Source organism: Ailuropoda melanoleuca, chromosome 9 (genome assembly GCF_002007445.2).
Source record: "Ailuropoda melanoleuca isolate Jingjing chromosome 9, ASM200744v2, whole genome shotgun sequence".
In the NCBI taxonomy this organism is placed as follows: domain Eukaryota; kingdom Metazoa; phylum Chordata; class Mammalia; order Carnivora; family Ursidae; genus Ailuropoda; species Ailuropoda melanoleuca.
In genome coordinates this window covers 66,894,947-66,910,071 of record NC_048226.1, presented here as the reverse complement: position 1 = coordinate 66,910,071, position 15,125 = coordinate 66,894,947, and the positions used below count along the sequence as shown (strand labels likewise).

Here is a 15,125-nt window from a genome sequence, read left to right as displayed (position 1 = left end):
CAAGAACAATCTTCAACATGATTTTTTAAATGCTACATTTAATTTGGCATGATTTTTGTTGGATTGGTATCAACTGTTCAGAATGCAAATGTAGAAACATGACCTTATTTTCTGACCAAAAAATGAACCACAAATTAATTCCATACATTCTTTAAATCCAGGCTGAACAATGAATTCTAATGTTTTCCTCCTATATCTCAACATATTTCCCTTGGAGAAACCTTAGAAACATAAATGTTCTAAATTTTTTTAAAAGATGTTATTAACTAATGACAAGTACTGCCCTAAAAGTCTATAAAAGTTTTATATATAAATATAAACTATTCTGACTCAGTTTAATACAATTCTTCTCATCAATGAAGAGAACTATACCAGAGTAATTTCTAATTGAACATGAATATGCAAAAAATCACCAGAAAAGACAGAACTTTACTAGCAATCCTTAAATTCCCTCACAGATTAAAAATGACCTCTTTTGGATCATCTAAAACTGACAATATAACATATGATTTAACTCATATGTGGAACCTAAAAAACAAAACAAATGAACAAACCAACAAAAAGAATCATCAGACCAATAAACACAGAGAACAAACTGATGGTTATAAGAGGGGAGGGGTGTGGGAGATGGGAAAAATGGATGAAGAAGAATAGGATATATGGGCTTCCCTTATTGAATGAACAAGTCACGGGAATATAAAAGGCACAGAATAGGGAATATAGTCAATGACATTGTAATAGCATTGTATGGTAACAGATGGTAGCTACACTTGTGATGAGCATACCATAAGGTATAGAGATACGGAATTACTATGCTGTACAGCTGAAACTAATGTAACATTGTGTGTCAACTACACTAAAAAATTACACCAAATTTTAAGTAAAATTTAAGTTCTCAAACAAAATGCTAATTCATGCTGCTACGTTTATATCTTTTAGAACTTAAGCTGAATATTTATACTTACAATTAATGCAATTAAAATCATTATTACCAAAAACCTCTATTAAATGCAGAGATAATACCATGAAAATAAAATTTTTTAATAAATTTTTAAAAATTGACAATATATGTGATAATAGTTGCCAATGGCTGGCTTTATTATATATTTTATTTTTTTTAAGATTTTATTTGAGAGAGAGAAAGAGCACAAGCAGGAGGGGCAGAGGGAGAGAGAATCTCAGGCAGACTCCACCGCTGAGCATGGAGCCCACCATAGGGCTTCATCCCAGGACCCTGAGATCATGACCTGAACCAAAACCAAGAGTCAGATGCTCAACCGATCTTGCCACCCAGACACCCCAGTTTTCTGTTATATATTTTAAAGATTTTATTATTTTTATTTTTACAGACTGATATTCATCAAAGCTAGTGAATTTCAATTATGAAATTTATAATAAAAATATTTTGTTCCATAGAAGAATTCAGAAGAGTCGCATGCTCTACCAACTGAGCCAGCCAGGCACCCCAAGTTGTTTCAACTTTTTTGGCCATTGTAAATAGTGCTTTTATGAACATTCGTGTACATCTACTTGTTTGAGCACAGTTTAATTCTTTTGAGCATGCATCTACAAGTGGAACTGCTGGGTCATATGATTCTATGTTTACTGTTTCAAGGAACCACCAAACTTTTCCACAGTGACTGCGCCATTTTAATTCCCACCAGTGCTCCCATTTGCTTTTAAACATCTCCAACTAAGATCCCACCACTGTCAAATCACTGCTCTAGTCAAGTTCACCAGCAATTCCCACAATGCCAAATCCAATAATCCATTCTCACGAATGACCTACTTTATCAACTTTAAAACATTTACAGCACTCAGCTTCCAGATAGACACTCTTGGTTTTCTGCCTAACTTATTTTCAGTTTCCCACGCTATTTCTGCCTTTTGTTTCCCAATAATTAACATCACAGTGCCCCAGAGCTTGGCCCTAGAACCTCTCCTTAGTGTGTGTGTGTACTGATTCCAGTCTTAATAAAATCCTGACTCTCAAACTTAAATATCCAGACCAAACTTTTAATCTGAACTCTAGATTTATTAATCCAACCTGACAGCTGTACGTGAATATAGAGTGGGCATCGTAAACTTGTCCAAAACCAAATTCCTGATTTTATCTCAAACCTAACCCTCTCAGTCTTCCTTACGACAAAAAAATACAAACTCAATTCTTCTAGTTGCTCAGGAACCATCCCTTGGATCCTCTTCATTTATGTCTCACAATAAAATCTATCAGGAAGTTCTGTCCTCTTGACCTACAAACCACATCCAAAATCCAGTTACATCTCAACACCTCCCCTTGCTATCATCCTAGTCCAGCAATCATTATCTTCTGCTTGCAAATTCCTATCCTGTCTGATCTTATTTCTGCTTTTGCTCCCTATAATCTATTCTCCACACAGCAACCAGAAGTGGTGCAGTTTAAAACATAACTCAGATCATCCTGTAACTACCATGCTAAAAATTGTCCAAAAACTTCCAATCTCACTCAGAATTAATGACAAAGTCCCTAACCTAAAATGACCCACGCAGTTTTACAATTTATGGATCTCTCCCCAACCCCGTCACCTCTCTGACCTATTTTATACTACTTCCATTTTAGCCCACTCTGCTCTGGCCCCACTGGCTTCCTTACTATTCCTTGAACTTTTGGGGGTCTTCACATTTACTATACTTAGAATGTTCATTCCTATGTATCTACAAAGCTTTTTCTTTCATGAGTCTTTGCTTAAAGATCTCCTTCTCATTAAGGCCTTCCCTGATTATCCAATTGTAAGTTGCATAATCCCTTCCTATCTAATGGACACATTCACTATTCCTCTTTCCTCTTTTTCTACATAACCCTTATCATAAATGGGTATACTAAATAGCTTATTTGCTTATAATGACAATTTCTATTTTAAGAGACAGGGATATATATCTCATCTGTTCACTGGGTATCCTTAAAGACAAAACAGTGCCTGGCAGCATTATTTACAATAGTCAAATTATGAAAGCAGCTCAAGTGCCCATCAAATGATGAAAAGATGAAGATGTGGGTTGTGTGTGTGTGTATGCAATGGAGTATTCAGCCATAAAAAAGAATGAAATTGTGCCATCTGCAATGACATGAACAGAACTAGAGGGTAAAATGCTAAGCAAAATAATCCAGACAGAAATTTCACTCATGTGGATTTTAAGCTACATATGAGTAAACAAGCAAGCAAAGGGAGGAAAAAAGATGAGAGACGAAAGAAGAAACAGACTCTTGACTATGGAGAACACCAGATGGTTACCAGAGGAGAGGTGGATGGAGAGATGGGTGAGATAGGTGATGGGGATTAAGGAGTGCACTTGTGATGAGCATTGAGTGATGTATGGAATGGCTGAATCACTATACTGTACACCTGAAACTAATATAACACTATGTTAACTGGACGTAAAAACTTAATATAAAAAAAAATTAAAGTGTTCACTCTACTATTCTTTAACCAGAAAATATCTATTATATAGTCCCTTTTGACTATATACTCTACATATATTTGTCAATGGAGAAAGTAGTCAAAGTATGTAAAACGCTGCTGAAAAACCAAGTTAAATAAGGACCAAGAAAAGAAATAGGACTATCTCGAAGAGTAAAAGAGGTGAGGAAAGAGTGAAATTTTATGTCAACAGCACTTTAAAGAAATTTTGTAATGAAAGAGAGCCAGAGATCAAACAGTAACTGGAGGTATATATGAATTCACGGGAGAGGTTTTATTGCAATTCTTTAATGGAAATATAAAGGCATCTTTGTTTGCCAATTTAAAGATTCAGTGGGAAGAGAAACTTTCCATGAAACTGATAAAAAATAATAAAGTAGAAAAGGCTTTAAGAAGATAGAAAAAGATGAGGGAACATAATTTTATGATGATTGCTAGACTATCTTATATCTACTAAGTGTAAAACAAACTTTAAACTAGATCCTTTCCAGAAATCAAAATTTATGCATTAAAGTTGAAAAAAATATGAACAACAAGAAAGAGGAAACGTACTTTGAAAGTCACAGTTGCCTTTGTACAATAAAATCCTATAGACACAATAGGATCTCTCAAAGTCTGTGCTTTTTGCTGATGCGCAGTTGATGTAGGATCATTCCCAAGGAAGTCTTCCTCACCATCATCATAACTCACAATTGCAGGCACAAATGACCAGGCCCACGATACCCATCCCTGTGGCTGTTCATCCTCTTGCTGTGAATACAGCTCTTGGCCTTTGTACTGAGCAGGATACTGCATATCTATTCTTGTTTCATCTTCAGCACCTAACAAAATACAGTCATTTTAAATAAATCAAGAGGATTTAACTAAAAGGAAAATAAGAAATGTAAATTCTATAAGAATGTTTCTCCCACATCCTTCTTTCCACATATAAATTACAAACAAGCTATACAATGGTTATTATTACTTGAAGCCAATAATACAGCATTACTACTTTGAAGTTGTTGTTTTGGGGTTTTTTTAAAGATTTTTTTTTATTTACTTGACAGAGAAAGAAAGAGCACACACAAAGAACACAGGCAGGGGGAGCAGCACAGGGAGAGAGAAAAGCAGGCTCCACTAAGCAGGAAACCCGAAGTGGAGCTCAATCCCAGGACCCTGGCATCATGACCTGAGCCAAAGGCAGACACTTAACTGACTGAGCCACCCAGGCACCCCACTATTTTCAAGTTTCTATATGTTGTACTATGCTAATCTCCTTTCATAGCCCACAATTAAAGTTATAGGGCATAGTTTACAACGTAATTCTAAATGTATTTGCTAAATACAAAGAATAAATTCATTCTTTAGCATTCCACTAATTAAAAACTTCCTCCCCAAAATAAGGCTAAAGTGCTGAAAAACCGAGTTTTCTCAGAAACACAGTGTCAGAAATATCCAAGGAAGTTCTTTATTTCCTGATGCACCCAATAAAGAAAATGTCAGGCACGCCTAGGTAAAATACACCACCCCAAAAAAGAACTATCCCTAAAGATGAAAGTAAATATTATGATAGAATTATTATTATATGAAACTAAAAAAAAAAGTTGATGATTCTTATTAGTAGGAACATAAATTAGTAACTTTCCTATTATACATATGAAAAAACTATAGCAAATTACTTTCACTTGGTTAGAAACTGGCATAGTTCAGATTCCAACCACTCCAACTCATTCCACCTTCGTAAAGACAAACTGCATAAAAGTCTGTTAACGTTATCTTAACAATACAAACAAAAAAAAGCTTATCACGGAATTTAGAAAAAAAATTACTTTTTAGAAAATACATGGTATAAGCAGCCTCCAGCAGATTCAAGCATATCTGCTCTTCAGTGATAAATCTATAATACATACACTCCATTATGTATCATCTTCATTCAAAGCTGGATTTCTGGCTAGAAAAACTTCGTAACTTTTTAAATCCATATGACAGGAAACTCTTGGAATATCCTAAACGTATAGTTTATGAAACATGGCCATTTACCTGAGTTCATCTGGGAAGGAAAAGACTTGGTAAGCAGTAACTAAAGAACCTAACATACAGTACTAAGAAACTTTAGCCATTTTACTTCAAAATAAATTATAAAAATTACAAATCCAAAAAATATTTTGTATAATCCTTGTATCTTGCTGTTTAACCATGAACATTTTATCAGTTTCTACTGGGGAATAAATAAAGCCTGTTATCAACTGCTCCCAGTAAGACCTCAAATTGGACATCATCAGTGATCATCTCGGTTCTAAAACAAGTTAGGCTACCTCCAGCCAGGGAACAGTGACCAAAGAGCTGGACTCTTGACCTCAGTTGTCTAAACCATTTAAACAGAAGGAGTTTCCACTGCTTGATCTTGAAACATCACTAAAAACTGGCCACTATAATTTATACTTAATATTAATTAAAAATTAGGAGGGATTTTGATGAAAGATGCTTCTGAAGTTTCAAATCTTTGCTCATTGCCTTGCAGAAAGAATGAATTAGAGCCTTGAAAAGAAAAAAGCATCTCCATAATCTCTGACTAGAATTTCCTAAAATATTCTTTCCCTTCAGAAGAGTGCATCTTAATCTGGGGCCCTTCAACAGAATTCAGGAACTTCATGAATTGCAATGGAAAAATGCATATTAACTATTTTAAATGCAGCACCTTTATGACTGTAGGTAACAAATTGCAGTTGCATAGTTTAATTATAAATATAAGTAACAAATCATAGTTGCATCACCATCAACTGTAAAACCTACAAAAATCAGATCAAGCATCAGTTGTGAAGCTATCTCAAAATATCAAAATATGTGTTCATTCATCTCTGAACAAGAAAGACCTGTTCAGAGACAGTTCCTCATATCTGCAGAGGGCCCCACTCCAGGCCTCAGCTAAGTATTACTCAATTTCATACAAGGAAACTACTGAGGCCACTAAAAGAACCACCAGGGAAAGCCAAGAAAACAACACCCAAGAGTTACACAAAACTGGGACTAGTTTGTGATCTCAACAGAAAGAAAAAAAAAATCTTTAATCCATAGGCATCAAGAAAGTACTCAAAAGGCTGTCAGTAGTGAGACAAAACTGGCCTTAAGCTAATGGCAGCTCTGATCCCAACTAAAAAGTATTTGAAGCAAGACAAGTGAATTAAATTATTTCCAAGTAGCTTAACTTTTTGCTATATACAAATATACCCAGCACCCAACAAGATAAAATTCACAACATCTGGCATCAAATTGAAAATTATCAGGCATGCGAAGAAGAAAAAATACACAACACAGATAAGGAAAAAAGTCAATACAAAAAGATCTAGGAATGACACTGTTTAGCATTAGTAAACACAGACATTAAAACAGCTATATAAATAAAATGAGATATTTAAGAAAGCATAAACAAGGAGGAATAAGATATTTTTTAACAATCCAAACTTCTAGAGATGAAAAATACAGTATCTGAGATGAAATATGAACTAGTTGTGATTAATAGATTAGATACAGAAGATTAGTGAACAAGAACAGAAACAGAAACTCTCAACAGTCAAACAAAAAAGAAAAAGAACAAAAATGAACAAAAGCATCAGAAAGCTCTGCTGAACTTCAAGAAGCCTACTATACATGTAATTAGTTTCCAAAGGAGAGAGAAGAACCGAAAATCAGTTCAAGAAATAATGCCCACAAACTGAGGGCTTCAGAGGGGAGGAGGGGAGGGGATTGGGATAGGCCGGTGATGGGTATTAAGGAGGGCACGTATTGAATGGAGCACTGGGTGTTATACGCAAACAATGAATCATGGAACACTACATCAAAAACTAATGATGTACGGTACAGTGACTAACATCACATAATAAAAGATTTAAAAAAAAAACGCCCATGAATTTTCTAAATATATATGAAAACCACAAACACACAGACCTAAAAACCTTAATATATTCCAAACACAAGTAACATGAAGAAAGGATACCATGGCATATCAAAATCAAGATGCTTAAAACCTTCTGAGAAGAGGCTCACAGGCTTGACCAGAATGTCAAAGGGCACCAGAATGTCAACAGTACCCACAATAAAAGGATCCCTGCTTTAGTCAGATGAGAAAACTAATTCCGACTACTTTGCAAGCAAATAGAGTTGCTTTCTCCCTTTTTTAACGTAGAAGAAAAACCTAGTCCCTTCTTAGAGAACAGAACAAAACAGTTATAAAAGGAAAAACTTGAAATCCACGTTTAATCAAAAGTTAAAACTCTGCTCGAGACACCTATTAAAAAATGAATTAGTCAAGTCACAAGCCGGCAAAAAATATTCCCAAAACATGTATATGACTAAGGACTTGAATTCAGAATATATTAAAAAGTTATGAATCAGTAATGAAACTCAACAAACATTTGAAAATAGGCCAATATTGAACGTACACTTCACAAAGGTAAATATATTATTTGGTCAGTAACCACATGAAAAACTTCAAAATAGCTGCTCATCAATGAAATGCAAATTAAAACCACAATGAGATACCACAACGCATCCATCAGAATGGCAAAAAGTGAAAAAAGAAAGATAACGCCAAATGCTGACAAAGATGTGTAACAACTGGAACTCTCCTACAATGTTGTGGGAATGTAAAACAGCACACTTGAACAACCTCTACATAAAATTCCATGGTTAGGCATCTACCCAAGAGAAAGTACAGCACAGGTCTAAAAGAGACTTGTAGAAGAATGTCCAGGACAGCTTTATTTATGATAGCCAAAACTGGAAACAACACAGATATCCATCAACAGGAAAATGGCTAAAATAAACTATGGTATATTCATACAATGTATCTAGCAATAAAAAGGAATCTAGCAATAAAAAGGAAAGAACTACTGATATATGTGACAACAGATGAATCCCCAAAACATTATACCTTCAGGGAAGTGAAAATACTCTGTATAAAACCATAATGATGGACATATGTCATTATACACTTGGCAAAACTGATAAAACGTCAAATACCAAGAATGAACCATAATGTAAACTATGGACCCTGGGTGACAATGATGTGTCAATGTAGTTGCATCACTTTTAATACACATGTTATGTACTACACCCCAGATAGGGTGTAGATAATGGAGAAGGCGATGCATGCATTAGGGCAGGGAGTATATGGGAAATCTCTGTACCTACTGTTCAATTTTGCTGTGAAACGAAAACTGCTCAAAAAAAATAAAGTTTTAAGTAAAAATAATTAAAAGTAAAAAAGAATATTATGCTTAAGAATCCTTTCAAAAGAGTTCATACTGTATGATTTGATTTATATGAAATTCTAGAATCAACAGAACTTTTTTTTTTAATTCAGAACAGTGTTTTCCTAAGTGGAAGTGGGGGATGATTAGAAAGGGGACAAGAGAAGTGAGAAGTTTTTGGAGATACTGATAAATCTGTATCTGTATCACACTTTGGGTGTTGTACATCACACAGGATTTGCTTTTTTCAAACCTTGAATAGTATACTTAAGATTTGTGCAGTTCACTTTGTAAATTACACCCTCAAAAAGATAAAAAGAACCATTAATAAATACAGTCTCTAGCTAACAATATGCTACTGAAGTCTAGGGGTGAAATGTACTGATGTCCAACCTACTTTGAAAGCCATCAAAAACACTGGTTGAACTGATGGAGAGAGAAGTTAGATGAAATAGATGAACAGCTATGTGATAAAGCAAATTTAAAACATTAAGTATAGACTCTAGATAATGTGTACATGGGTGTCCACTGGATAATACACTTCCTACTTTTCCACATATTTGACATTTGTCATAACAGCAAGTTGGAAAAAAATTCAGTACCTTCTGGCGCAAGGTTTTGTTCTAGAGGTTAGATATTATTCCTGTTTCAGGAGTCCATTGTCTAACATGAATTCACTGTCCAGTGTGAAATAAAGGTATATTTTATACCTATATATACTTATTAATGTTTTTTCCTAAGCTTTTAAGGTGATAAGTTTTTCATAAGCTATAATAAAATTTCACCTTTGGAAGTGTATAATTCAGTGTTTTTAGTATAATCACAAAGCTGTGCAACCATATCACTATCCAATTTTAGAACATTTTCATCACTCTAAAAAGAACACCTCTACCCATCAGCAGTCACTCCCCATTTCCTTCTGCCCCCAGGCCCTGGTTACTAATCTACTTTCTGCTTCTATGGAATTGGCTATTATGGACATTTCATATAAATGGAATCATACAACGTGTTCCTTTCTGACTGGCTGCTTTCACTTAAGATATTTTCAAAGTTCATCATGTTTTAGCATGTATCAATTTTCCATTATTTTGTAAGACTGAATAATAGTCTAGAGTATGGATATATCACAATTGTTAATTCATTCATCAGGTGATGGACATTCAGGTTGTTTCACTTCTTGGTTATCATGAATAATGCTGCCATTTAACATTCATATGTGAGTTTTTATATGGACATGTTATCAATTTTTTTGCACATATACCCAGGAGCCGACTTGCTGGGTCATATGGTAATTCTATGTTCAATTTTTAAAGGAACTAGACTGTTTTCCAAAACAGCTATACCATTTTACATTCCCACAATCAATATAAAGGTCACAACTGCTCTACAATCTTGCCAACACTTGTCATTTTGTGTCTTTTGACTACAGTCATGCCAGTGGCCTTGAAGTGTTGTTTCACTGTGGTTTTACAGGAAGAGAACAAATCTTTTTATCTCTGTGTTTTTCCACATTACCAATGTTCAATACATTCAACAGACTTTAGTAAAAGTATAATGAACTGAATAACTGAGGTTAACCCACTAGTACCCTTCAATGAAATATATACAACACTAATAATGATCCAATTAATTATCCTCCAATGAAGCACATAGTTAATTAAGTATAACTATAGTTGTTAGATATAATTATATATAATAAGTATATCTAACTCCATTATAACTCTTGGTAAACCTTCTCAAGAAATTACAAACACCAAATTTATCAGGAAATGTTGATGTTGCATTACCTTAACTTTTATATAACATACATTCTGAACATTTATACCTATTAGAAATATTAAAGTTATTTTTAGAATGTAAAAAGAAAATCACAGTAATATCCAACATGTAAAGGAAAAAAAAACAAGCGGTGTCAAACAACCAAAATAAAATCATCCCATCATATTAGAACACTGCAAAATTCAATCTAATGTTTTATTTTTTAAAGTTTCACAATGGTGAAAACGCTATACAAACAATAGTTCAAAAATAAAGTTTTGGTTATATTTACCTGTAATGTTTCCTAACATATCTTTATTGTGACAGGTAGGATCTTCTGTTTCTCCATCTTTAAAATTGCCTATTTCCCCGTAGTAAAGAGCAATCCCAAGTTGCATTATACGGATAAACATAGGCAGTTGTTGATCTGTGATAGAAAGTTTCAAACTCTCTACTAAAGTATGAATCTGTATTTGAAAAAACAAACACATCAACAAAAGCATGTTCAAAGGAAGTACCTTTTAACATAAATAAACAAATGTTAAAAGTCCTAAAATACAGAAAGCCATAAGAGAAAGCAATGTCCTAAACATTTCCAATATGTAAGCCAAAATAATTTACTCTAGTATCCTAGGAATTAAATTTGCTACAATGACCTTCAACTTTAGATAGAAACTGGACTAAGCCAAATTATATAAGTACAAATAGAAATGATGATGAAAAGATACAGTCACACTAGACTTCTAGATAACTTTTCCAGAAATAAAGTTATGGAACCAAAATATCAACTCCATAGTATGAAGAATATGAGAGCACTCCCCCCAAAATCAGAAAGATTTCTGTCACACCAAGAATAAAAGTTTTGTAATGTCATTTTAGTAAAGCCTTAATCACCCTTTCCAGCTTTATTAACCAAAAAGAATACATACACATCCTAAAAGCCTAAGTGGGAAAATTACTAACATTACAACTACAGAAGTATGAACGTAATAAAATTTTGTCAAATATAGAAAACCAGGTAACAACCATGTTCAGAAAGGTTCTCCAAACAAGTTTTAAGAGATTCAAATAGGACATAAAATTTGTAACATGAATCAGTTATAAGAAAGAAACAAGATTAATTACTAACAAATACGATATAGCAGTCAAAGTTATCCTTATAGAAAGACAGACATTAATGGAATATAGTCTCAGTGTAAGGTTCCCTGCTGTTATATAAACATGGAATAAAACCAATTAAGCCATAAAGTCAAGTCTCTTGGAAGGTTTGACTTCCAAGCCTCTTGGAAGGTATCTGAGAGTCTATGACACATGAAAAAGTAATAGTAATCATCATACTTTTAGGGTTAAAGGCACAAAAATTTGTATTTGAACGGGAAGTTGCAAAGCGCTATATTTAATTATGAGTACAAGTTTCTTAAAACTGACTTAAAAATCATACACTGAATAGACCATGACAGGTAAGAAAAAGGTTGGTAGGAGAAGGGGAGAGTGTGCACTGCAAGAATGCCAAGCTCTTCTTAATTTGGTATTCTTCTACCACATCCTTTTAAAATATTGTATGGTACCAATAGCACCAGTGAAAGGCCATCTTAGCTGAACCAGTAACAAACAAGAATAAACCCTTCATATACATATTTTATATATATATACACAAACATACATTTAAATATATAAGATATTTTATATATTTTATATATGGTAGATAGATCAACATATCTTTAAAATCAGTAAGATTAATACCTAATAGAAAAATGGACAAAGATTCTCAATGGATTTTTCAAAGAACAAATGGCCAATGAACATATTTTTTTAAAAAATCTAACTTCACTAACAAATGTTAATTAAAATATATTTTAACAAGTTGTCAATTTTTTTTAACATGATCTTATTTATGGATAGGAATCCTCCTTAATGTTCATGAACATACAGACTGGTTAAATTTTTCTGGAAACAATTTTGCAATACAAAACACAGGCCTTAAAAAAATTTAAGGCCATTAAGAAGAAATTTGAAATTACCAAAATCTTTCCGAAGGAATTAATCAGAAAGTGGTCAAAGATTAAGGTCAGACTTTCACTGCTCTAAAAAAAATTTTTTTAAAGTAAATTTTTAAAAATAGGGGAACTCTAACATAAGTTATGTACCCATATAATCTATATCTCAAATGACACAAACCTTAGGACATATTTGTCCCAACAGATAGAAAATTATAAAAAGCCAACCCAAAATATAGATAAATTCAAAAACCACTTAAATATATGTGAGAGGCTTAAATGAATAATTACAATATCTGGAATATTCTGGGAAATCCCATCTCTTTGGTCAATGAGGTTAAATATGTGCTTTTAATATATACTTCCTAGGACTAGGAGTTAGAAGAATGATAGGTCTAACTCAAAATGGCAAATCTTACACAACAATGGTATTAATAAAAAACTCAATTTTATTTCAGCTGAGCATAATGGTACCTCATATTTGTTACCAGAGTCAAAAAGCCCATGTCAACAAACTTATTTAATATTAAGACGCTTTTTAGGATGATATAACATGGCTAATGAATTTTGAGAACACAAACTTATATTCCAACACTAAGTTTCCCTCAAATTCATTTATTTTTACTTTCCTCTAATACAGCCACATTTTAGAATGTATAATTACATTTGTACTAATGATCAATAAGTTTATTTTATACTATAAGGCATACACGCATCCATTACTTGCTTTCAAAAATGTATCTTGAATTTACCCTTTACGTTCCCCAATATTATTAGTAGGTTCAAAGTGAAAGAAGGAAAGTAAGCCCATTATCCTGAGATAGAGGCATCAATACCATTGAATTAATATTTTTCTACGCTTATATTCGCCAAAAAAGCAAATTCAAAAGTAGAAGGAAAAAGTAACAGAATTTCAATAAATTGATGTGCCAAGTTGTATACAACAGGAAGAAAAACAGAACACTGATGACTGAAGCACTACCAAAGAAAAACAGGTGGATTTCATGAATAAATACACAGTAAAGCTACATAAAAGAGAAAGTGTTACATACTTTTTAAAAAGACAGTATTAAAAAATAAGTTATACATTCATATACAACCAGGTACAGTAGTCAATACCCGTGTTCAGACTCAGGGACAGCTTTTCCATTATAGTACTTTAGTATTCAAAAGCATGAAATTCAACAATAAATATATTTCATAATATGTATTTCACAATATATATTTCACATTAAAAGTTACTGATAAGATCACAAGCTACTGTGTAAATTCTTCTTCAAAAACTGATATATGGATAGAGGTTTAGAAAACTGTTATAAAAGGAAAGAACGTAAGATTTACATTAAGATCAACTAATACATTGTTGATACATTAAGTATCAACTATACACGTTGAAAATATATTCCAATATCTTGGGGGAACAAGCTGTCACATTACCTAAAACATTCCTATATGCTAAGATTTTAATTACATTCTGAATCCACAGATCAAAAGCTAAAATTTTCTGAACCAATAAACTAAGAAATTAGGTCAGCATATTAAGCCTTAAAAAGTTATCTAAGAAGAGGGACAATAACTAGTGTTATCAGATCATGTTAAATAAATTTTAAGGATTGAAATATACATTGATATTCAGTCCACTATGCATACAATTACACTTTTTATAGGATTTCCTCTATCCACATAAAAAGAAAAAATATAAATAAACAGCTGGACAAACTATAAAGGAAACTAAGGTCACAGGGAGAAAAAAAAGTCCCCAAAATCTCTCTAGTAAAACACACAATGCAGAAAGTTTAATATATAATAAACAATATAACCTAAAATTATAAATAGAAATAAAACTCTTACAAAAACTAATGGTATATATTTTTATGAGGTTAATTTCTTCTTTAATAGCACCTGCAAGAACCAATAAACAAAATGGAGACATGCAACTCAATCACTAGAAAAAGAAACACCTACTTTAATAACAGATGGCATCTTGGAATTCAGGTTATCATATGTGAAATGCAGACGAGTTCTGAAGGAACATTTATATAATAAAGGATCCTGGTAAAATTCTATTTTACCACTAGCATTTCGTTTATCAAGACAAACTGTACAGTCGGAAAAATTGATAACCTTTCTCAGCACCAGGTCAGTTGCTAAAAGGAAAAAAAAAACATTTTAAATAAAAAGAAAAATTAGAGAAAAAAAGGCAACCATTTTTATTAGTACAAATAGTAAGATTAATGGAGCATTTGCTAAATGATGCCAGAATCTATGCAAAGAATTTCTCATTATTTAAATCCTCCAACAACCTTATGAAATAGGCACAAAAATCCCCATTCCAAGTATGAAGAATCAAATAAAGAACAAAGAAATGAAATCGCTTGTCCCCAATCTGCTTGGTACCTAACTACAAATTTAAGACAAAGCGTATGAAAAATTTTGCTACATTTTGCTATCTGCAAGGAGATACCAAATAACTTAAACGTAATTCTTGAGAAACCACAAGGGTTTCTCTGGGTGGCACAGAGGTTAAGCGTCTGCCTTCGGCTCAGGGCGTGATCCCGGTGTTATGGGATCGAGCCCCACATCAGGCTCCTCTGCTATGAGCCTGCTTCTTCCTCTCCCACTCCCCCTGCTTGTGTTCCCTCTCTCGCTGGCTGTCTCTATCTCTGTCAAATAAATAAATAAAA

The 15,125-nt window shown here is 33.2% G+C and overlaps 1 protein-coding gene across 14 annotated transcripts in view; it reads right to left on the bottom strand.

Annotated features, from left to right (window-relative positions):
• The window catches only part of VPS13B (vacuolar protein sorting 13 homolog B), a 768,204-nt gene that overhangs the window by 670,634 nt on the left and 82,445 nt on the right, over positions 1–15,125 (bottom strand). For all 14 annotated transcript variants that reach the window (XM_034668364.1, XM_019810220.2, XM_034668365.1 and 11 more), the window contains 3 exons: positions 14,407–14,588; positions 10,737–10,911; positions 4,011–4,279 (listed from right to left, as the gene is read on the bottom strand). In XM_034668364.1, coding sequence (XP_034524255.1) covers positions 4,011–4,279; positions 10,737–10,911; positions 14,407–14,588 — 626 coding nt within the window. The remainder of the gene's footprint in view (positions 1–4,010; positions 4,280–10,736; positions 10,912–14,406; positions 14,589–15,125) is intronic.